At 42.3% G+C, this 23,746-nt stretch overlaps 1 protein-coding gene across 1 annotated transcript in view; it reads left to right on the top strand.

The window, feature by feature from the left end:
• Positions 1-23,746, top strand: part of LTBP2 (latent transforming growth factor beta binding protein 2) — a 144,398-nt gene that overhangs the window by 92,163 nt on the left and 28,489 nt on the right. The window contains exons 9-17 of the mRNA XM_063117865.1: positions 4,842-4,916; positions 11,697-11,819; positions 13,111-13,275; positions 14,572-14,802; positions 16,222-16,244; positions 18,270-18,309; positions 19,626-19,724; positions 22,355-22,480; positions 22,739-22,867. Of these exons, the coding sequence (XP_062973935.1) occupies positions 4,842-4,916; positions 11,697-11,819; positions 13,111-13,275; positions 14,572-14,802; positions 16,222-16,244; positions 18,270-18,309; positions 19,626-19,724; positions 22,355-22,480; positions 22,739-22,867 (1,011 nt within the window). The remainder of the gene's footprint in view (positions 1-4,841; positions 4,917-11,696; positions 11,820-13,110; positions 13,276-14,571; positions 14,803-16,221; positions 16,245-18,269; positions 18,310-19,625; positions 19,725-22,354; positions 22,481-22,738; positions 22,868-23,746) is intronic.

Here is a 23,746-nt window from a genome sequence, read left to right as displayed (position 1 = left end):
TATCTGATTTTTAAAAAACACACACACACAATATGTCGTGTGTGTGTGTGTCTGGGGACAACAGGAGACATTCTGTTTGTTTATAGTATCATGTAATCCATCTGGAAACTTCTGTTAGTGGCCAGTCATGAGTGTGCTATAAATAGCTCATTTAGAGAATCCCTTAGGGCACATTTATCAGAATATGGTTATTTACAGCTGGAGTGGGAACATACTACCCATATTACTGTGGTCCTCAGTGTTATTTGCTTTCTCGACACCAAAGGCCCACCCTGTTCTATGAATCTCTCCTCTGCTTATTGCTACTTCTTCCCGTGTGTGTATATGAACAAGAGATAGAGAAGGGGTGGGGTGGGACAGAGAGTGGACTCCGGCTATTGGGCGGCATAGAAATATAATAAATTAAATAAATAAACAAACAAACAATGTGGGAACCCCAAATTCCACCCTTTATTATCATGTTGCAGTACAGTGTTAAGACTATTGTGTTGGCACCGATAGCAGGAATTATGATATGATTATCTTTAATATGTATCAAACCTTCTGCAACCTACTGTACTTCTGGAAAGCAAAAAGATGTAACAGCCTTTGAATAGGTCCCATTGAATGGAAGTTGCCCAGAAGTATATCTGGACACTTGGAGCTCTTCTAGATGGATTTTTTTATACAATAAATGCACAGGGTTTACTCATTGGTTGCTGAGGATCCAGGTATCTTTCCTCAACAAAGCAATTCTGTTGCACAGAGATCACATTTCCCCATTACTCTGCTCATAACATTATGTCACTGGAGGGGAAAAATCACTCCTTCCTTCCAGCTAGAACAATAGTTACTATTGTTACTATTGTGAATAGTCTGTGGAATATTGTTGAGTGAGTATCACAGGACCTTACTGGCTGGCACCTGCAATGTGACTTGTGACAAGCATCACAACTCCAAGCCTTATGTTTATACATTCTTTGAACTTTTGATTATTATGATTAATAATAATGGACACGTGGTGTCTCCCAGTTTACTTCAATAAACACCGATGTACCCAGCTTGTAAAGCAGCTCTTAGTAAAAGCAAGTTTGTAGAACTTTGATCTTCTGTAAGAGTTTCCAGAGGCTATGTATGACCGCAACAATTGAAATGCATGAGGCAAATGCAATAGCGCAGCTTTCATATATGGGATAGCAATAATAGGGCCCAAATGAGGGGATTAGTTATAAGTGGTCCAAAATACCCTTTTAAGGCAGCTATTATTTTTGCCCACATCAATGCTGAATTATCTGTTAAGAACAAAGACAGGTGTCATTCTCACCTGACATTGGTTTTATGGCTGTGATTAAAGCAATAGAAAAGTTTGCTCCATCAAGCTGACTGTGCTTAAATTTGCCTTTGACAAATAACATTATTTTCAAGCACTTAACTTTGCCCCTTGGATGACCAGAGTGTAGTTGCACCATGGACCCTAATATGGATTTCATCAAGATTGTTTCTATTTCTGAATTTAATAATAAGAGAGGACTGACATTACTAGTCAGGAGGATATGAGACAGCTGGCTCCTTTAAATATGTGCTTTGCTTAAAGAGCTATAAAACAATTTTTGAATATGAACCATATCCTTAATTAAAGCAGGGATGGCTAACATTTCAACATTCGTTCGCCTCTACTTTTAACAGTTGTATGGATGAGGGAATGTTGGCAGTCGCAGCTTGCCAGGTCTCTGTGCAGCACGGATTGGAAAAGCTGTGCACCTGCCAGAATTCCCTCAACAATGTAACATTTAAAGATGCAGGAGTCCTACGATCCTCCCTGAAACAAGGCTTTCAGTAACACAGACACACACATTTTCAGAGAGGTGAAATTATTGTCTGGTAAAAGAACACAAGTGGGGCCAGCAACAAAATATTGCAATGCAGAGTGCTCCTGTTCCATGATCCAGTCAGTCAGTCAGTCAGTCATGCCCTCCTCCAGGATACTCCACTCCATTTCCTTCCTCATGGTTCCCCACCACACACATTTTCACTGGTCCCTCTCACGACGTCATCTGCCTCCTGTGCACCTCCCACCCCTTCTGGTGTTCATTGCTCCACACACACAAAAAACACACACCCAGAAAGTCCAATATATTTTTAAAAATGGAAGTTCTCCTGTGTGCAGGGGCGGATCCGCACGTCGGCCCCAGAGCGCATTTATGCGACTCTAGGGCACCCCAGAAACGATAGTCTGTACTTGCCTGTAAAAAGAAACTAGGAAGAGATGGAGACGCCGCCGACGCCCAGCTCTCCCCGGCCGGTTCCTCGACCGGGACGGAGAGCTCGGCGGAAGAAGGTTGGGTGGACAGCGGAAGAAGCTCTCTACTCCCGCCTTCTTCAAAAAGAGCTCTCCGAGCCGGCCGGGCAGAGCTGGGTGGTGGCAGTGGCGGCGTCTCCGTCTCTTCCTAGTTTCTTTTTACAGGCAAGTACAGACTATCGTTTCTGGGGTGCCCTAGAGTCGCATAAATGCGCTCTGGGGCCGACGTGCGGATCCGCCCCAGGAGAAGCTGTGCAATCAGAACAGCCCACTAAATTGGCCACTTGCAGGTTGTTTACTTCCTCTTTTGAAAGAGGAAGTATCAAGCAATGAAAGCGGGGCGGAGAAGCAACAGTAGGGAAGTGTGATTTCCCACACCCCGTCTGATGGAGAGCTATGAATACTGACTTCACTGTGCCTTTGGTTTTCGTTGTGCATGGATGGTGTCATTTTGGCAACAAAGGATCCACACTCATCTCTGTCTTTGGAAATAGAGGGAATCATTTTCTTCTCCTCCCCCATAACATAAACAGGGTAATCAAGACTTTCCCCCATAATGTAAACAGGGTAATCAAGATTCTTTCCTCTAATCTTCTGGTGTGACTTGTGCGTCATAAAACAGTAACAGATTGGACACTGCCTCATCTTCACGGATTTGTATCACAAGCCAAGAACCAGCTGGATACTACGTTTATGTTCCCACATACATTCTAGTCTCTTTGCACATTTCATTGGAAATCTAATTTCCTACTCAGTAGATAGGTAACAGAGCCTTGTGACACATTATTGCTTGCAAATAGGGGGAAATTGGCAAGCTCTGAGAGGCATCTACTACCTTTAGACATCTGCCTAGAAATGGAAATGTATATTCCAAAGTTAGAGCGGAGATTCTGGGAATAAAGTTGATCTTAGACATAGGCAAGAAGATACTATGAGGCTTTTGTGACACCATCACAAAAGCCCTAAATTTCAGGGAGATTTTTGTCACAAGTTCCCCTCTTTCTTTATACTTTTTGCCTGCTTGCTGTTCAGCAAGACGATGAACCTTCATTGATTTGACTCTGTGGACTGTGACTATGGATTTTTCATATGGTTTAAATCCTTATTAAAGATTATTAAAAAGCTGGAAAAATTATTGTAAAGTAAGGACTCATTATTTGAATTTTCTCAGAATATCCCATGGCAAGTGCTTTTAATATTAATTGAAACACTCTGCGGTCATGATTGATATTAGAAAAAAAAATTACTTTTCCATGATAAACATGGTTTTGTCCTTCAGCCCTCTGAATAACAGATGTCTCCTTTTTAGGGGGTGATTTATAATATGAATAGGTTTCATATTATGTAGAAGCACCATGATTGCAGGAGCATGTCACAGCTTCACACATGCACTCACTTCCTGCAGTGGGAGAAACTGGCACCTGCCACATTCTGAGCACACCTGGCCCCCATCTATACAACAACGGGATTGCTCCTCATTGAATATAAACCCGAATTTTCATTGATTCGAATCTAGGTAAAGAGCATCACACTGCAGCAGCAACAGCGATTTATCTCCTGAATTTTTTTGAAGTGCAGTTATTAATGCGCACATGCGCATATACGATGATACGGAGGAGAGATGAGGGAAGCTATAAATTTAATATGCGAGGGTCCGCAGATTCATAGAAGAGACAAATCGGGAGGGGGGAAGGAATGAGGCGTTAGAGGAGGATGCGAGAGGGGGACTGAACACATCTCACTCTGGCTGCCCGTTCCCGCCCCCCTGTTTGTTTTAATAACCTCTATGTGCGGAGCTCCGCAGAATCATAGAATTCACACTGAAAACGGCGTGAAGGAACGAGACAGCCAATAGGTGGGAAGGCAGGAAATTGGCTAATCACGTTGTCCTACCCTCAAAGCTTGCTCACATGTCAAAATGTGATTTAGCTCCCCCAATGACACATAAACATAACGCAGTGCAAACTCGGCTGAGTCATGTGCCCTGAAACATGAATATGCACATTTAGGTTGGGGTAAACCAGCCCTATAGACAAGCCCCTAAGCTAATTCAGTGACAAAAAATCTGCTTCGTGCAAAATTAAGGCACAGAGATTGGGCAATATGTAGCCTGCTAATATGCAGAGTTAGACACTCCTAATTCTGTAAAAGATAGCCTAAGGCTACAATCATATGCATACTTACCAGGGACGAAGCTTCACTGATTACTGGAAGATTTACTTACAAGTAAAAATGCATAGAATTGCAGTTAGATACCAAAAAAGCAAAACAGCATTATCTGAATACAAAAGTATGGGATGAGGCCAGTAAAAGTCATGAAGGATATATTATATTATTAAAATAAATATCATCTACTCTAAATTAAAAGGAGAACAAGTACCAGAGTTAACTGAATTTGTGATGCTCACAGAATGTGGTACAAGTAGCAGACTTACTGAAAAGAACTGAAGAGGAAGATCAGTCAAAATTTAGGTAGTAGAGGCAAATGTGGAGGTATGTCTCCTCAGCGAAGGAGCCTTGGTACAGGCTTTCCTTTTCTTTCTTTTTCCCTCTTCCCACCTAGCTCACCCAGTGATTGAAAATGGACAAGTTGAATGCCCACAGGGTTACAAGAGGCTGAATCGGAGCCACTGCCAAGGTAAGCATGAAACTTTCTTTTCCTCTTTCAGCTACAGAGTTTTATATCAATGAACAATCTGTAACATTATTGATTATTTAATATGCATGTTATTTACAAAACACAAAAAAATTACATGCTTTCTTACGAAGTTTGAAAATATCCAGTTACATTAATGTATATTAGGGCGCAATCCTATGCATGTTTAGAAAGAAAGTCCAACAACTCGTTGTAGGCATTGCTGTCTATGGAATGCTGGAAGTTGTAGGAGTTTTTTCTGTCTAAACATGCATAGAATTGTGCCCTAAATTAATATTTCAGACCCTTGAACCTTCCTACTTTTCATTTATCACCAGTGCCCACAGCCAATGCGTGAAAGTTAGCCTTACTCAGTCCAGTGATAAAACAAACCCTGCCCTACAGGAGATACAGATCCTTCCAAACTGTAGGTTGATATAATGATATAACTTTTTGCCTTTGGTGAGTTTATAATTAATAATTTAATTGGAGGGTGTGCTCAAGGAATAATGTTTTTGGTAGGTGTTTTGAACAAGGATTATCTTTTCTGTACCCTAAAGCAAACTTAGCTTTAGCAAAAAAATAATAATCTTTTGAGTGTAGGAGGTGTTGATTTGATTTGAAAGTGAATGTGAAAAGGTGTGGAAAAATCTCTGTTGTTAATTTATTTTTTTCAATATATATCCTGCCACATGCTGTAAAAAGCCACAGGGCAACCAAAACAACCGTTTAAATTTACAATACATCTTGTGACACTATAAAATTAGTTACCAATAAACAGGATGAATAACAATTATGTAGCAACTATACTAATAAAACAAGCAAGTCTGGAATAAAATTCATGTCTCTTGAAATGTTTACAGGAAGAGAAAGGACCTGGAGCGCAATCCTATGCATGTTTAGACAGAAAAAGTCTACAATTCCAAGCATTCCCCAGCTAGCACTGCTGAACATCTGCAGGAAGAGAGTTTGCTTAAGCTCTGCTGAACCTTTGTGGGTGTGCTGAACCTCTGTAGGAAGAGAGTTTAATAAGGAGAGTGCCCTCACTAAGAAGGCCTTGCTCCTGGTGGCCATCAGTAATAATACTGGACAGTGTTGACACTTTGAATAGGGTCCAACTTGATTCCTTAAGTACATGGGAAGGTTTATATAATTTTATATCTATCCCATCCCATTATATGCTTCCAAGTGCTTGAATCCCCCCTGTATTAAGATGTGGTCAAACCTATGCACCCTTTTCCCAGGCTTTTGAGCACTTGTGCAATCAATATACCTTGGAAAAGCAACCCAGCAATCAATCAACTGCAAAGTAGACTGGAACATGCGGACTTCTGTGATTGGACACACACTGGATAAACATTGGGGGCCCTTCCACACGCCGTAGTGAAGGCGCGTGCATGCGCCCCAACTACGGCCCCAAAACGATAGTGTGTACCAGCCTGAAGAGATGGAGGCGGCGGCGGCTGGGGAATCCGGGCACGTCTGCCGCCGCCGCTGCCGCCCTCCTGCTGCCTGCTGCCTGGGTAATAGCGACCCGGGTCGGAGAGCTCGGCTTCCGCCTCCGCCGAGCTCTCCGACCCATGTCGCTCTTACCCAGGCAGCAGGAGGCTGGCGGGGGGGTGGAGGCGGCTGGGGAATCCGCCGCCACCTCCCCGCCTCAGCCGGGGCTCCGGAAAAGCCGCCAGGAGGAGGCGAGGAAAGGGGAGGAGGCAGCGGTGGCGGCAGGAGGAGGCGCGCTGCTTTCCTCACGGGCTTTCCCCCCCTCCGACCCAGGTCGCTCTTACCCCGGCAGCGTCTTGGGGCGCGTCTGCCGCTGCTGCCGCCGCCCTCCTGCTGCTGGGGTAAGAGCGACCCGGGTTGGAGGGGGGAAAGCCCGCGAGGGTTGGAGAGCTCGGCGGAGGCGGAAACCGAGCTCTCCGACCCGGGTCTTACCCAGGCAGCAGGAGGGCGGCGGTAGTGGCAGACGCGCCCGGATTCCCCAGCCGCCGCCGCCTCCGTCTCTTCAGGCTGGTACACACTATCGTTTTGGCGCCATAGTTGGGGCGCATGCACGCGCCTTCACTACGGTGTGTGGAAGGGCCCTGGTTCTCTTTAAAAATCACAGAGATTCACACTTGCCTTTAAGATTCCTTTTGCTGTAGGTCAAGTGAAGGCTGCATCCACATCTATTAACTCTTTTACTCTAGGTCAAGTGAAGGCTGTATCCATATCTATTAGTTTTTCACTATCATGTTATTATTGAAAGGAAATATAAACTGGACCCCTTTGGGAATTTTTATTTGGTGCAAATACATGATGCTGTACAAGTATAAAGCCTGGTATCTCCTCATAGTAGCGGTTGGACTTCATAGTTTTTTCTCTATGTTTCCCCCCCTCTCTCTTCACAATAAGCTGTGGGGTTCTGCTTAATGGGTGTAATGCAGAGTCTTGGCCTTGAATTGTACAAGTTCATTGATGGATGGTCTCTTGACACATTTCCTTTAACATGGAATTTCTGTCATATTGAACTGATTAGCAAATCACCACAATACTGCGGGTCTCAACCTTCCTGGCCCACAGCCCATCTGTAAACCGTGATTGTCTGTCATTACCATTCCACACATCCCTATTTGCCTTCCTCTAACAGCCGTGGCTGCACGCATTCTGTTTGAGGAGCCCTTTTGTAGAACCTCTGCACGACACCTCCAGGGAGATGATTAGCAACACCGTAGCCCACAGTTTTGTGGACAGTTCTCTGTAGGCCTCACTAATTCAGCAAAGGGCAGGTAGAAGGATTCGGCAGGCCCCTTCTGAGGGAACAGGAGAGGACAGCTCCTGAGAAAGAATGGAGAGAACAGACATGTGATTAGGCTGCGCTCATGTTATGTTATGCTGTGCTGCGCTATGGTATATATTTCCTCCTCTCTCCCAATCCTTTTTCTGTTGGTTTCATACCTTTTCAGACTGTAAGTCTAAAGGCAGGGACTATTTTATTACTGATCTTCGTATGTCACTCTCAGAGCCTTTTTGTTTGAAGAGCAGGGTAAAAATATTTTAAACAAATAAATATTCTGTATCCTGCTTGCTAAAGTAACATGGAAGTAGGGGTGGAGGGGGGCATTTGTAGAAGAGAATTGGCAGCTGGGTGCTTAACCCTTTCTGTGTCCACTGATTCTTTCCCTGCAAGTGCCTCCCCATCTCCCACCCCCCAGTCGTCATCTCCCCAGTTTGAGGAAATACAGTTGGTTTTGTGACCTCCATTGAGGTCTGGGAAAGGCCTTTGGCTTGGCTGTGAATCAGAGAGCCAAAAATTCATCTATGCCCAGATGCAGTTGTTGTCATTGGCCCAGCTCTGAGTGAAAGCATAGTCAGGTATTAGCTCTTAGCACTCAAGTCCTGACAGGGCACATAACCAGGAGTATGAGAGCTATTCTGGCGAAAGACAGGTCTAAATCCACCTTTAGATTCGGATTGCTCCAATGCAGGAGGTAGCAGGAGCAGCCAAGGACCTAAGATTCCCTCAGGTTATTTAGGCTATAATGTGAAAATCCTAACCCAGTGAGCAGTAAAGTTGTGAACAGGTTTATTGAATTGCCATTTGCCACTTGTTGTTGTTGTACATTGCTTTGAGCATTTTACAGTCACAAAAAGACTGCTTTGGGGTGGGGGTGGATATCTACCCTAGACCTTTACATGTGAGAATCAGCACTGTGGCAGTATTCCTCCAAAACACAATTGTTTTCATTCAGGCATACACAGTATCCATCGTGTTAGTAATGTAATTGCGTGCCACACAAAATTGCATCATGTTTTAATTGTGGGAGGAGGAGGAGACTGAAAAGTCATGTGAGTGTAGTTGTATCACTTTGTAACACAAATCTGTGCCACATGTGGCTTTGTGGATCTTGGATTGTGTTGGAGGGGGGTTAACTAATATTGTTGTTATTATTATTATTATTATTATTTATTTATTTATTTATTTATTTATTTATATAGCACCATCAATGTACATGGTGCTGTACAGAGTAAAACAGTAAATAGCAAGACCCTGCCGCATAGGCTTGCATTCTAATAAAATCATAATAAAACAATAAGGAGGGGAAGAGAATGCACCAAACAGGCACAGGGTAGGGTAAGACTAACAGTATAACTACTGCCTCTATATTCTTCCCCTCTTTTTTGACTCAGCTGACATAATACACACCTGTGACATTGCAAAGCAATGCAGGTTTAAAAATAACATTTTTAAAATAATAGTAAAATAACAATTCAAACAACAACAAAAAGTCAATAACAACGCCACTCTACCGTACATGCACAATGAAAAGTAGCTGCCAAAAAGAAAAATCATAGGAGAAAAAGGATGTGGTTTGCATGGGAGCACCCAGCAAAATGACCCCTTTTCATTGGGATAATCTCATTGGAGAGCATGGAACCATTAACAAATAGAATGGGGAGACAGCTACTTCACGATCCATGGGACAAGGTTTTTCACTACTGCAAATACAGTTTAATCCCCTTAGTTCAGATCACAAAACATTAATCAGTACATCAAAAAAAAATGCAAGGAATTGAATGACACAGAAAGCCAATCTATTTACTGAGCTAATGGTCACAATATTAATCTGTGAATTGGAACCTTACCCATTATATGGCTTACATCCTCTTGACCAGTAGAGATTAAAGACCAATAAGTACACTCCCGTCTTGCATATTTTGTATTTCCCATTCCCTCTGGCCATCATGGAAATAATTCTCTCCCCATTGTTTGGAAGCTTGGATTTCTTGGAAACCTGCCACAGATGTAAGAGGCTCTTCTTCCCTTTTGTCTGTGGGAAGCATTCCCTTTGCCACAGCTGAACTCTGGGCAAATTATTTTGGCCCTTTATATTGGTGACCCTACTGAGTGGAGGAGCCAGAACAGAAACTGTTACCTCTTCCTTCCTGGTGTGCTGTCAATCATAGTTCTTCACAGGCGTCTTCACAGGCCACTTCTGCAAGCTTCACCATGATTAACAAACACCACCTGACCCTTTCCAGTCTCTGGGGTCAAAGGCCATAAGGATCTTTGTGTCCATTGTACTGATGGCATGACAAGTGGAAGGAACTTGCTATAGGCCAATTGGTGAGTTAGTGAGAGAAATTTAGCATCTTCTGTCTCCCCTGACAGCTTATTGTGATCTGCAGTCCTCCCTGCCAATCTGTGCTTCCAAATTATCATGCAAATCATCCTCTTAATTACAAGAAGAGGTTTCTTCTATCAAATGCTTGTGGTATGGTTTCTCTAGCTAGTTCTCATCAATGGATCATGTGCAGACAGTGCCCCCACCTGCTCATGTGAAGGAATGATCACTCTCAACCATTTGTGATATACATGTAGCTTAGGCCCAATCTACGCTGGTGATTTAGTACTGAGCGAGAACATACCTGGGTCGTTTGTGACATGTGACGTTGTAACTGTGCAGCATTCCTCTCAAAAAGGAGCGTTTTCTTAAGGTCCTTTTAGTGCTGCTTCCCCCCCCCCCCAAGTGTGGCTCCCACATGCATCTGGTGCAATGTGCCCCATTCCCCCAAATTAAATCCTGCATACTTGGCATACGTAGGGGTTTGTCTGTGACCTAGTCAAGGGGTGGAGCCCTCCCTCTTTTTCCTCCAGTAGCTGCTTTGGAAACAGGCGTCTTTTCCCACTTAACAGTAGCGTTATTTGACTTTATTTTTTACTTTTCACTTTTTCTCAGTTGTGCTCTTTCGGTGCTACAGGGGTGGGTTAGAGCTTCTGTTATTCCTGTGTAGAAAGGAGGCTGCAAGATTGCGACTTTACAGTCCTGAAATTGCACAATTCTTTTCTGTATGATCAGTTATTGACACAAATAACTGAGAGTTCAAGGGCAATTTAGGCTTTGTATGAAAATGGCCTTAAAGAACCTGAAAAAAGCAAATGGAACATGTTGTTGGGAATTGTGGCTAGGAGTCAAACTGGCCAAGCTCTAGCTCAGAACATTTTAGAAAGCCTTTATTTTTATTTATTTTAAAGAACCTAAAATCTTCTGGGAAATGAGTACATCCACCTGGTACTCAGCTAGGTAAGCCAGACCCCTTCCTATATTCCTTCTTAAGCCTTGGTTGAGACTCTTCAGGTTCTATGGGATAGCAACAGCAAGAGGAATTAGCTGTGGAAGTCTGGAAGGTGCAGCAGTACCCCGCTGAAAAGAGTCGTCCACTTGTTTCAGGAGCGCTTTTTTGGTCATTATTTTAAAATGGTTTATTATAACCAACCTAGGTCTGTGGCATGCCATCTCACATGGCCTCATAGAAGTGAACAGGTACAGAGGTACAGACTTCCACAGTTAATCAAGCCTCAGAGCAGCAACTGGTTCTTCCTGATTCTAGAAGGTAGCTGTGCAGTCTACTGATTAGCTAAGCCTTGTAACGATCACAAAGCCACTTCCCTTATCATCTCTACCTTTTTGGATGTGTTTTTATATGCCTCCACCTCAACCCGTGAGGCAGCTCTCTCTTTTGCTTGATGATCCTGTCATATCATAAGGCAGCCCTTCTCTGCTCTTATTATTATTATTATTATTATTATTATTATTATTATTATTTATTTATTTATATAGCACCATCAATGTACATGGTGCTGTACAGAGTAAAACAGTAAATAGCAAGGCCCTGCCCCATAGGCTTACAATCTAATCATAAACAGATTTATCCCTTTTCCTATCGCAGATCCTCCTTGCAGTGCCAGTTGTGGACAAGTCCAGGATAGACTGGCTAATCTTGTTCTTTCTGTTCCCTTTATAGATATCAATGAATGTCTAATACTTGGCATATGTAAAGATGCAGAATGTGTGAACACCCGGGGCAGCTTCCTCTGCACTTGTAAACCTGGCACCATGTTGGACCCATCTCGCAGTCATTGTATTTGTAAGTGCTAACAGAGAGCCAATAACAATTTTCCTGGTCTTATGCACTGTTTTGCAGATAACCATTGTTTTCCCATATTTACTGTGCCAGAATTAGGGCATAAGGAGCCTGAAGAAGCAGGTTGCGAAAAGGATCAATCCCAGGCAGTTATGCCATACATCAGTGCTAACATGGAGGTGATTGTTGAGGGACAAGAAAAATGCTTTCCCTTTAGTTTATGCCCACAACAAAAGTGAATGGACTTACTGTACATTCAGTGTTATAATGTAAGGCATAGGGTATGAGTTAGCAACTCTAGAGAAGCTCCTCTGTCCTCCATCTCCCCTTCAAATCAGTGTGAACTGAACAGATTTGCCAACTGTTTGGCTTTGAGCAGGCTGCCCTCCCAGTTTTGCCTTTGTTTTGATCAGTTTTGCTTTCATTATTATTTGTTACATTTATTCCATACCTTTCCATTAAAAATGCTCAAGATGGCTAACAAAAATAGAATCCACAATAAACTTTTTTTTAAAAAATGTAACAGATAAACAATATAAAACAGTATAAATAAGATAAGAGTGTCTGAAAATGGCAGCTAATTAAAACATCATTATATTTGAATACAGAATATAGAGCAGTTTCCTATGCCACGTTATAGTCAACTAAGGTAAATTGCTCCAAAGCTGAATTGAATTTGCCAAATCTAAGCACAAAAGTGACAATCCTCGACTCTCCTGTAATTCTGCAAAACTTGCATCTCATTTACAGTTTAAGATACTACTGAATTTGAGTAACTAACTGAAATATGAAGTTCTGTATCTAGATGTTTCATTTGGCAAAGTTTTTTAACTGACTCAGGATTAGTTTCTTAATTAGCTTCCTTGCCAGCAATCTAAACTAGAGATGCTTAGCTTCTAGATTAGAATCTTAGAGTAGACTTATGTTTTAATCTTAAAGCATGATGGAATGGAGCGTCTTTAAAAAATGTGTTGAATGAATGCCAGTATTAAAATATCTCCTCCATTTTCCCTGCCTTCCTTTTCATTATTTGTGAAGTAGTAGGGACACAGAGATAGGAAGTTCAAGATAGCAGAAAGAGCCCAATAGCATGATCCTATCCCATGTTTACTTAGAAGTAAATACCACTGTGTTCAATGGGTCTTAAGTGTGTATAAAATATGCCCACATACTTGGGAGTAAATCCCATTGAGCACAATAGGACTTGCTTCTGAGAACATATGTATAAGATTGTGGTGCAAATATTCCTTTTGACAAGTACAGGCAAAGGATTAATCCATCATTTATGTTTCAGCGGATAAAGCTGTTTCCACAGAGCAGGGATTCTGCTATCGCTCAGCAGTAGGAGGAGTCTGTGCCCTGCCGCTCAACCAACGCATCACCAAACAGATTTGCTGCTGTAGTCGTGTTGGCAAAGGATGGGGGGGAAATTGTGAAAAGTGTCCATTGCCAGGCTCTGGTAAGAACTTCGCTTGCTCTTTTGGACCTTACTTTTCCATTTCTCCAATTATTTTAATCCAGTGATAGGTTTAATTCTTTCGGCTCAGGCAAGCAATGCAACTCTCTATGTTCACTCTGCCAGAAGCTGTTTTTCAGTGTTCAGGGTTCTGGCTGTATGCAGTAGATAACTAGATTTAACTGCTTGCCTTGAAGCAGAGTGGATTACTGGGCTCACACAACATGCCAACCCACCCAGTGTGGGTTGTTGTTGAACCGTGGATTATCTTGTTGTCTGAACACAGCGTGTTTTCCATAGGGTGGGTTATTGTGTTAACCATACAAGCCATAGGTTCTCAAGGTGGCTTTTTCGCAAAAAATAAACCACACTGTATAGTTAACAAGCAACCTTGAGGAGAATGCACTGTGTTCAGACAACATGATAATCCACGGTATAGCATGAGGTAAAAGGAGCTGGATGCTTTGTGGGGTCCAGAAGACCCTAAGCATACTGAGAAGAACAGAGAATTATGACTTCTCAGCATATAGACACAGCCTCATACAACACTGTCCCGGAGGAAGATTTTGCCCTTTCCTATGTTTCTGTCCAGTTACTACAAAGTCTTCTTCACTCTTTTTCTACAATAGCACTCAACATGTGCTCAAGCTACACTAGTCATGGATCAATTTAGTATATCTCTGCAAGGGTGAAGAAATGACTCTCAGAGGCCATGTGGTCATGGTGACAGCCCAGTCAACTCAACGCTGATCCTAATCCACACCATGGTTGATTATTATTATTATGTCATGTGGGGAGTATCCCCTAGATAAACAACTGTTAGGTTGATTATTACCCCACTGTTGACTATTGTGTTGTCCGAATGCAGCCAGAGAGACATGGCTATAAACAGAATGAGAGTTTCTAAGTGGTTCTATTGTCTTGTCAGCTTTGAGAGAAAGGGTAGGTGCTGTTTCCAGAATTGGTTGACAGTAGGATGCATTTACTAACAGCGCACCCAGCTCTGCAAACATCTTTCTTTCTTTTTGCTGGCAACTTCCAATCTTCAGTTCTGGCTCCAAATAGATGTAGTTTAAACATGTTCTACATGTTAGTGAGCTATGTTTCAATTGTGGTAGATACCTAAATAATCTAAAGAGCAAACATATCCCAACATGTCTTACCGGTGTAGCAGAAGAACAACAGTACTTTCCACAACTGAATTAAATTGACAGAGATCTCTGTGTGCCCTCAGCTATTTCTTCTTCTCTCTCTGGCTTTCTCTGTATCATCAAATGTATATCTTGTACTCTCTTGCAGAAGCCTTTAAGGAGATTTGCCCAGCAGGTCATGGCTACACTTATTCCAGTTCTGACATTCGGATGTCCATGAGAAAGGCAGAAGCGGATGAGCTCCCACACGGCTCAGAAGAGCAGCAGGAAAATAGCGACAGGGTTCCTGACTGGACAATAAGACAGCAGCAGTTGCAGGAGGTCTTGCGTGGGGGTGTCACAGACACACTCCCCAGGACTGACATCTTAACTGGGAAAGGTAAAGCAATGTTTGTGTGGATCCAGCTGGTTTGGGAGAATATCAAGAACTTGATAGGTTTCAAATATCTCCTAATCCTGGATGCAAGATTCCCTTTACTTATCTTAAACTGATTCATCAAATCTCTCTGCACGATGAAGGCATTGGGCACTGCCAACTTAATTTTGTTCTATTTTTATTTATTTATGATATTTGTAGACCATACTTCAACACATATTTTCAAAGCAGTTTGCAATATAAAGCTAAAACTAATGATGATGATGATGATGTCATAAAACAATTACAATTCAAACAAACAAACAACAACACAGTTAAGATTGAGGGGAGACATGATAGCACTCTTCAAATACTTAAAATGTTGTCACACAGAGGAGGGCCAGGATCTCTTCTCGATCCTCCCAGAGTGCAGGACACGGAATAATGGGCTCAAGTTAAAGGAAGCCAGATTCCAGCTGGACATCAGGAAAAACTTCCTGACTGTTAAAGCAGTGCGACAATGGAATCAGTTACCTAGGGAGGTTGTGGGTTCTCCCACACTAGAGGCCTTCAAGAGGCAGCTGGACAAGCATCTGTCAGGGATGCTTTAGGGTGGATTCCTGCATTGAGCAGGGGGTTGGACTCGATGGCCTTGTAGGCCCCTTCCAACTCTGCTATTCTATGATTCTATGATTCTATTATTCTGTGAAATACATGAAATAACATAGCACAGACAACATCTTAAAAGTTTTAGCTCCTGAAGACACAAGCCCCCTTCATGCATTATATATGTGAATGAGGTCCATGTGTTGAAAGTGCACCAAAATATACACATTGAGGCATGGTCCTGATGCCCAATTCAGTGTGTGGACCTCCTTTCATGTGTATGTGGGGGTGAAATCTGCTTGACTGCCTCATCTAGCATACACACAAGGTGGATATGTTAACAACAGTACTCAATATTTATATAGTATGTTTAAGTGCTGAAACACTTCACAGACATTTTCTTAAAATATTGAAGCTGAGGGAAGAGAGGCTTTCCTAAAGCCACCTGTCAAGTTCAAGTCTAGAGTGATGGCATTACAATTGACACACTCTCCAGGATGGACATCTCTGTAAGGAAGTGAAAAGTAGCATTCTATCAGTGTTACCCACCCTGATTCCCTCCAGATGCGCTGCAACTTTCACCCTTCCTATCCAGCATGGTCAATGACCATGCTGTGTAGTGGTCATGGGAATTTAATCCAACACATCTGGAAGGCACCAGGGCAATGAAGATTGTTCAGATCTAGCCCAGGGTGTTTCGAGTGAAATCCAGCATGATGGGGTGAATTCTAAGTTCAAGAGTGAGACTCCAGTTCAATTAGCAAAGTGTTCATGGTTCTGACTGCACTTGCAAATATTCTTAGTGTACTAAGAATTCTATCTTCTGTCACTTTACAGGGGAATTTACAAGGGAAGACCAGGTGAGTAAAATATCTGCTTGCTGGGAGTTTATGTTTGGGGAATTGCACGGAAAAGGCATGATTAAAAAGTCATTGAAGAATAAACCTTTTCCAATAATACTTCACAGTGTTTCAATATCAAAAGGGATATGAAAGATCCAACTGACGGTAATTCAGATTTAGGAACATTGGAAGCTGCATTATACTGAGTCAGACCCTTTGTCCATCTAAACCAGTTTTGTTGATGTTGACTGACAGCATCTCTCCGGGGTTTCAGGGGAGATTTTTTCCCCAGCTTTACTTGAAGATGCCAGGGACTAAACCTGGGACTTTCTGCATGCAAAGCAGGTGCTCTGCTAGTGAACTACAGTGGCTGTGTCCTCAACTTAAAAATAAATAAATAACGGGAATTATTCTATGACATGAACCAGATCCTAGGATATAAAATAGAGAAAAACTAAATGGTGTTTTTAGTGGAATATTTGAGAGATAATGTATGAAAGAAATTGCATAATACATTCCTTAGTAGCTCTGTAAATTCCTTTACAGTGCAGTCCTAAGGGAGCCCTATCAGTGGGGTGCATTGATCTTGGAGGCTCTGTCCTCACCTAAGCCCGGTTGACTCTTCTGGCCTATCATAAGTGTACTATAAATCGCTTCCTCTTCAGCACAAGAAGACACATCACAGCAGCTGTCAGGGCAGGGGCACTATCCGTTCTTTAGATAAATAGTTCCTCAAGGCAAATAGTTTTTTCCAAGTAAAAGAAGACAGTTGGACCTGCTCACCCTCTCGGTATTGATGACCAGAAAAAGGTCATCATTTTGAAGTGGGTTTTAGCAGGTCTACATTACATCCTTGACTTTTAACAGAAACATAATAGAACATTTTTACTATTGAAAGCATGAGTAGATCCAGCTGCTTTATTTTAATTGTAAATACCACTTCCCTTTGAAACGCAGTAGGGTATAGTCTTCCTTTACAGTTTTCGGCTCCCCCTTCCCCCCTGTACATTTTGCAGCTGTTTGATGCTTCATCTTCCTCTCTAGTGCCTACTCTGTGACCAGCTGACAATGGATTACCAATAGCTAGATGAAAGATGCTATAGAGGAACAGCAGGAAAATTAGTGGCTTTGATCACACAGCAAGTTTCTGATCCTTCAAATGAGAATGTGATGCAGGCTCACTTCACCCTCTCCTTTCCTCCTCCCTTCTCGCCCCTTGTTTTTATATTGTCTCCTCCCATTCCTGCTTTGCATAACTGTACTTACCATGATGTCTGGTTTAGGTAAAATTTGCTTATTTTTAACCATGACTGACTGCAATCCTTGGTTTGTAAGCCCACTTTAAACCATAAGTTCAAATCATGATTTGGATGCAATTCCAAATTAGCCCTAATCTTAGTTTGCCCAGTTCAGACATCAATAGCAGACTGTAGTTATGTAAACTGGGGAGAAGGGAATTGATGTGCATGAGGGGAGAAAGACGAGGAGGGGTACACAAGCCTATAGCAGGTTCCCGTCTATGAATTGGAGGGTGAAAAACTTGACACCTGCTTTAAACTGCTGTGTTAGAGAACCTGGACGGCTCACCTGATTCTGAGGAAAGTCAAGACACCTAGGGCGGGACTGCACTTTGCTAACGATCATGGGTTCATCATAATAAAGTTATGGGAATTCAGCAACAGTGCTTTCCCCTATTGATACAATATGCCAAGGTGGGTAAACTTTTCCTATGACTCTCTGTTGACCCACAGGAAAACTCAGTCAAGGGCTGCAGCCAATGGTATGCAGAGCCAGAGCCAAAAATGAGCGGGACTGCAGGATTGCATCGCTCTGTGTGTGTGCGTGTGTGTGCCCATGGTTGCACCACCCATCTCTCTATCATAAAATTAGGCTGAGGGCTATAGGTTTCCTACACCAGCAACATACTTAACTGGAAATTGCGAAAAAAGAAAACGTGCATTTGTGGGAAATTTCTCCCCAGCTATGCAAATCTTGCCTGGTGTGTGTACAGCCAATCAAAGAATTTGTATGTCTTGTTCACAGGATACAGATGATGCTATCCAAGAAACTGGCATTAACCCAGGTAAATTACAGAGCAACTTGCTGAATTTGGTATCTATGAATGAAGCAAAGTGATAAAGAATGATGAGGGTGCTGTCAGGCTATGCTAATAATTTTCATATCTGGGGGAAAGAATTTCTTTCCTTATAGGGATCTTCTAAATACAATATAGTTTATTGTATAGTTCATGCTGGGCAGAAGAGCAAGACAAAGGCTGAATCTGTTGAGTGGAAGGGATCAGGGGACTATTTTATCTTCCATAAAATACTCTGCAAAATAGATTATATTCCTCATATTGAATTCCAAAGGTTAGCATTACAGGCTGCTGCATCAAATCTTCCTTTTAGTTTTAGTTTTTATGTTTGTTTGTTTTTAAATTTGCAATTCTATTCATGATTACTCAGAAGTAAGTCCATTTACTCCCAAGTAAATGTGCATAGCATTACACTATTAGATTCCCATCCAGTATTATATTAAAAAAAATGCATAAGGAACACTTTGGAAATGGTCACATATAAAAAGTTTTCATATAAAGACACATGAATAATACCATTTCCAATACATGTTCTGAGGTTTAGTGATGTACTATGTTGGTCAAATTGCAAGGAGTATGATAAAAAATTGGAAAGGCTAATTGCTACATTGACAATATAATTAAAATTTAGAAAATTCCACCACACATTCATTGACATGATAGAATTAGAAAATACTCAGTGATATACTTTCGATACTCAATATCTAACTAGAAGTATCTAGTTAAAACAGAACAGTTATAAATAGAGAATGGTTGTAAATAACATTAGTATTAGACTATTTAGCAGTGCATTATGCATTTATAGCTAATACTATGTGTGTATCAGAGAGTTTTCTTATTGCATTCTGTCAATCATTGTGTATTGGATTTGGTATTATTTGTGTTTCTGACAATAGTGTTTTGACTGATCTCTGTTTTCTGTATGATATATAAGTGAAATAGCTATCCTACCAGCCAAGAATGGGACGACAGGTTGGCTTAGATGTTTTGCCTCTATTCGTTATCACAATAAATCAGGACACTGATATTTATGGGTTAATTTAGCCACATCCTGGAGACCCTTGCCAGCTTCTTCATTGCTGCTCTATTTATAAGATAAATACATCCTGTGCCTACTGCTGCCTAGTAGTGGATTTACTGCATTGGCATGGGGTTGGACTAGATGACCTTTGTGGTACCTTGCAGCTCTATGATTTTCTCAGAAATAAGTTGCACTGAATTCAGGATATAGGATTTCAGAGCCCTGTTGATTCCTGTTCTTTATCTGACAGTGGTGGTGTCTTCTTCTCTTCTTTTCTCTGTAGTGGACATGCTAGAGATTTCTCCCCATTCTCCTGACCAGCCATTTCCAGGAGCTGTAGGGGAAGATGTTGCTCCAACAGACATAGCAACAACCTTTACAGGTATACCAGCCAATGCCCCACAAGGCCAGCTGAAAACATTTTGTTGCATGAGATGTAGCAGTGAATACTAGTGTCCCTTCCTCCCAAGCCAAGGTGCATACTACCAAGGTTGGTCAGGTTATTTTGGCACCTGAGGCAGAAAATCCCACAAGAACGTATCTCCCTCTGTGACAGAAAAAATGCAATAATAATAAATTATATAATGAATATTTTCCTGCCTTTTCATGACACCCAAGTTGGTTACCTGAGGCAGCTGCCACATTCTGCTAACCTTGATAGATCAGTTCTCACAATTGCATAATAAGCAGAGAGCAAATGCAACACTTCAGATGACTGACACAGGAGAAGCTAGCTGCAAGAGAAATGTATGATTTACTGATCTAAAAAGAAATGTAGCAACCTATTTGCATTAAGCTGTTTTTACAAGTGATAGTTAAACTGATTTTAGCATTCCTTGCTTTTTAATTCCAGTAAAAACTTACATTGGCTTTAATGTATGTTCTATTCTAAAATTTCTCTTCTGCTTTCTATACAGTGGTAAGGACACTTTAGAATGACTAATAATCAGTCTTAAGTGTCACTTGTAAAGAGAGTTTTGCTGGCGTCTTTCCCCATCCCATTCTTGGGGAATGCAATAGACCAAGTTTTATGCCAAATTCCAGAAGATTTTAAGATAATTATAATACTTTAGAGAGCAATCCAATGGCCTCTGGGATAGCATCCCAGGGACCATAGGATTGATCGGAAATGCCCCTCGGAAGTTGTAGGTGGAATTCTCCCCTCGGAGGGGGAGATCCGACCGTAGATTTTCCCTCCTGACTCCTCCCTAGTACCATAGAGGTTTCTGTAATGACTCCATCTCAAGGTCGGAACTCCAATGTTGGAGTGGGGTGAAAAGAGCCATGTTGTGGATGAAGCAGCGGGTGGGGAGGGAAAGAACTTGAATCATCTAGATCCACAGCCTTCCCACACCCCAATCACCACCTAACATGGAAGGAAATTTAGACCAGCTCTGAGGATGATTGTAAAGTTTTTTTAAAAGCCCTATGGAGCAGTGGGTGGGGGTGGGGAGAGGCTACGACTTTCCTGCTGGGAAGAGCCTGGAAATGCTTTGGATAGATTGGAGCCTGAAAGATCGGAGCACTCAGTCATTCCTGCTCCTCACTACCAGGTTGTGCTCTTTGTGTACGTGTGTGTGCATGAATTTCTATACCAGTATTCAAAGCTCTTCACATAGAAAGAGCTTTTCAACACAAGGCATTTATCATGCACTTGTCATTCCCTAATGGGAGTTGTTTATGGGTTCTTTAGATGATGTCATGACCCTCCAGTTTCATTTCTATGTCTAAAGAGCATTGTCAGCGAGGGTTTTTTCTTTAGAGCAGGGAAAATGTGGCATTAAATTGTAAAAGCAAAGAAACCACTTTTTCACTTGTGCATTTGTACTATTCAGCTATACCACCTAGAGGTTATGTAGCAGAAAATCTGGAAAGGAAATGTTCTTTGTGTAGTACTTGGATCTTCTGTGACTAAATTGAAAGTAGATACAATGGATTAACAGCCTCGTGTGGTGCTGCTTCTCCTGCACGCAGCAGGAGAGAGCAGCGATTCAGAGTTTAAAAAAAGTTGGACTTAATGAGGGTTTTTTTTGTTGTGCAAGGAAGACCAGAAGGGGCGGGAGGTGCACGGGAGGCAGACAATGTCACGTGAGGGACCTGAGCAAACTGTGAGTGCCCAGTAACAAGCATGCAATAAAACGCTTGTGGGATGGAGCTTATAGTCTCTGGGAATCCTGTCTGCAAAACACAGAAGGGATTATTTTTCTGGTAAATATGGAAGGGAACTTACAAGATCTTTTATGAAAAAGAGATTTATTTCTTACATCCTTACATTAGAAGATCCTACTTCTTGACAATGGAGTGGCAAAATCAGAAGGTTTAGGCTGTGGGATGGGCAGGCCAGGAACATTTGCCAAGTGCTTCATTTGGTCCATGTTAATGACTTTCGGGGATTTTCTGGTGGAGAGGGGAAGTAACATGTTTACTGCTTAGATAATGGCAGCTGTGTTGTTTCAGGATTGCCTGAATGTCTGGGAGAGTTGCCCCTACGCTTGTACTCTGGACTAAAACCTTCTTGGAAAGATCCCCTGGCAAAGGCTCTCTCAAGTGCCTTGTGTCTGTGTTGGCTTGTTTGTCAGCTGGTTGGATGATGACGGGATTGTCTAAGACTGCTGAGAGGTGTGGGTGTCTTGGAGCTCTGGCTTTTACTGTTGTTTTGACTCTGACGGTCCCAATGAGTTTAACAATTAATTGGTGCAATCCAGAGAGGAAGCCACTGGAATAGAAATCAGTTAGTGGATTTTGCACACCGACCAGGCAAGCCCATGGTTCTATAAAACCTATTTCCCCATGTGGGCAGCAATGATCCCCTTTTAAAAGTATTTAAGCCAGTGGCCATCCCCACATCTTGTGGCAGTGAATTCAATAAATGAATAAGAACTTAGACTTGCTGGATCAGACTAAGAATCCCTAGCCTCTCCCAGATCTGGGACAATTAATGTGCTTTAAAATGAAGAAACCATGTGCACATTGTGCTTGTCCCTTGACAGTATCTTCTCTCTTCATTCTTAGAGACCAACGCATGCTCCTCTTCACCCAATATCTGTGGTCCGGGCACCTGCCTAAATTTGCCAGGAGGATATGCCTGTTTCTGCTACCATGGCTACCGGCAGCATCCAAGTCACAGCTATTGCATTGGTATTTCAGTGGTTTCTTTTATTTTGCTGGGAGAAATGGGCATGTGGGGCAGGGGATATTCTCAGAAGGACAAAAGTTGTGAAAGGGGAGGTCGGGAAGTGGAAAACCTAGCCTGACATCAGAGCAGGCTGAGTAAGCAGCTTTGTGAAGGATCTTCAGATTTGCATCTGTAGTTTTGCAGCCCTGGGGATGTCTAGAGATAGAGAGGGCAAGGTACAGAGTATTGCCAATTGATCTTGACTATTCCTCTTGCTTCAGATGTTGATGAATGTGAGAGAAATCCATGCAACGGGAGAGGCCACTGTGTCAACAATGAAGGCTCCTACTCCTGTCTCTGTTTCTCTGGATATTCCCTTCTCATCTCACAGAACACACAAACATGTCAGGGTGAGTCAGGGTGGTGCGGTAACCACCATCTTCCAGTGCCCACCCCTAGAAGATAAGGCAAGTTGCTTAATAGGGCTCCCACCACCACCACCACGGTATATTTCCAGAGGGAGAGAAGAATGTGTTTGTCTTTCCTGTACCTCAAGCTTTCCTCTCCCTTACCTGGAGGTGACAGCTACACCATCTTCCCTGGTTCCAAGAAAATTGACAGCCCTTTCCTCTTCTTTCATCAGTCCATATAGCTGAAGAAAGAAACACAACTAAGGTTCTGAAAAATGCAACTTCTTCTTTTATTGTCTTGTTATTACACTAGATCACTTTCAGTTTCCTGTCTTGTGCTTTGCTTAGTGGTAGAGGGTGAGAACCAGTAGCAAGGTCTGAAGTAGAAAGATAGAGGGCAGCAGCAATATGGTCATACAAGGATGTTATGCTTGCATTCATTTTCATAATGTCTGTGAGCGTCATCAGGCGGTGGGGGGGGGGATCGCATTTCCCTACTGTCGCTTTGCCTCCTGCTCCTGTCCCACAATAGGGACGAACAGCTTCTTCTTTCTTCAGATGAGGAAGAAAGAGGAAGCAGCAGCAACCACATGGCCCATTCAGGGGGCGTTTTTATCGCTCTGCTTCTCCTGCACACAGCAGGAAATTGCAGCGAGTTTTATCGCAGCCAAAAGAATAGGATTTTCTGGGTCTTTTTTGGGACAGAAAAACAAACTGAAGGAGGTGTGCGAGTGGCAGTCAGTGTGGTGAAATGGACACGCAAAAATCCGTGAGTGGTCAATAACGAGCATGCGCTAAAATGCTCGTTTGATGATGCTCTTTATCTGTTGCTCAAGCCAATTCTGAGATGGGATGTGAAAAAGGACAGATGAAATAGCC

The sequence above is a fragment of the Elgaria multicarinata genome, chromosome 2, assembly GCF_023053635.1.
Source record: "Elgaria multicarinata webbii isolate HBS135686 ecotype San Diego chromosome 2, rElgMul1.1.pri, whole genome shotgun sequence".
In the NCBI taxonomy this organism is placed as follows: Eukaryota; Metazoa; Chordata; class Lepidosauria; order Squamata; family Anguidae; genus Elgaria; species Elgaria multicarinata.
Note: the sequence above shows the minus strand (reverse complement) of the source record. Positions and strands in the feature narration are given on the sequence as shown.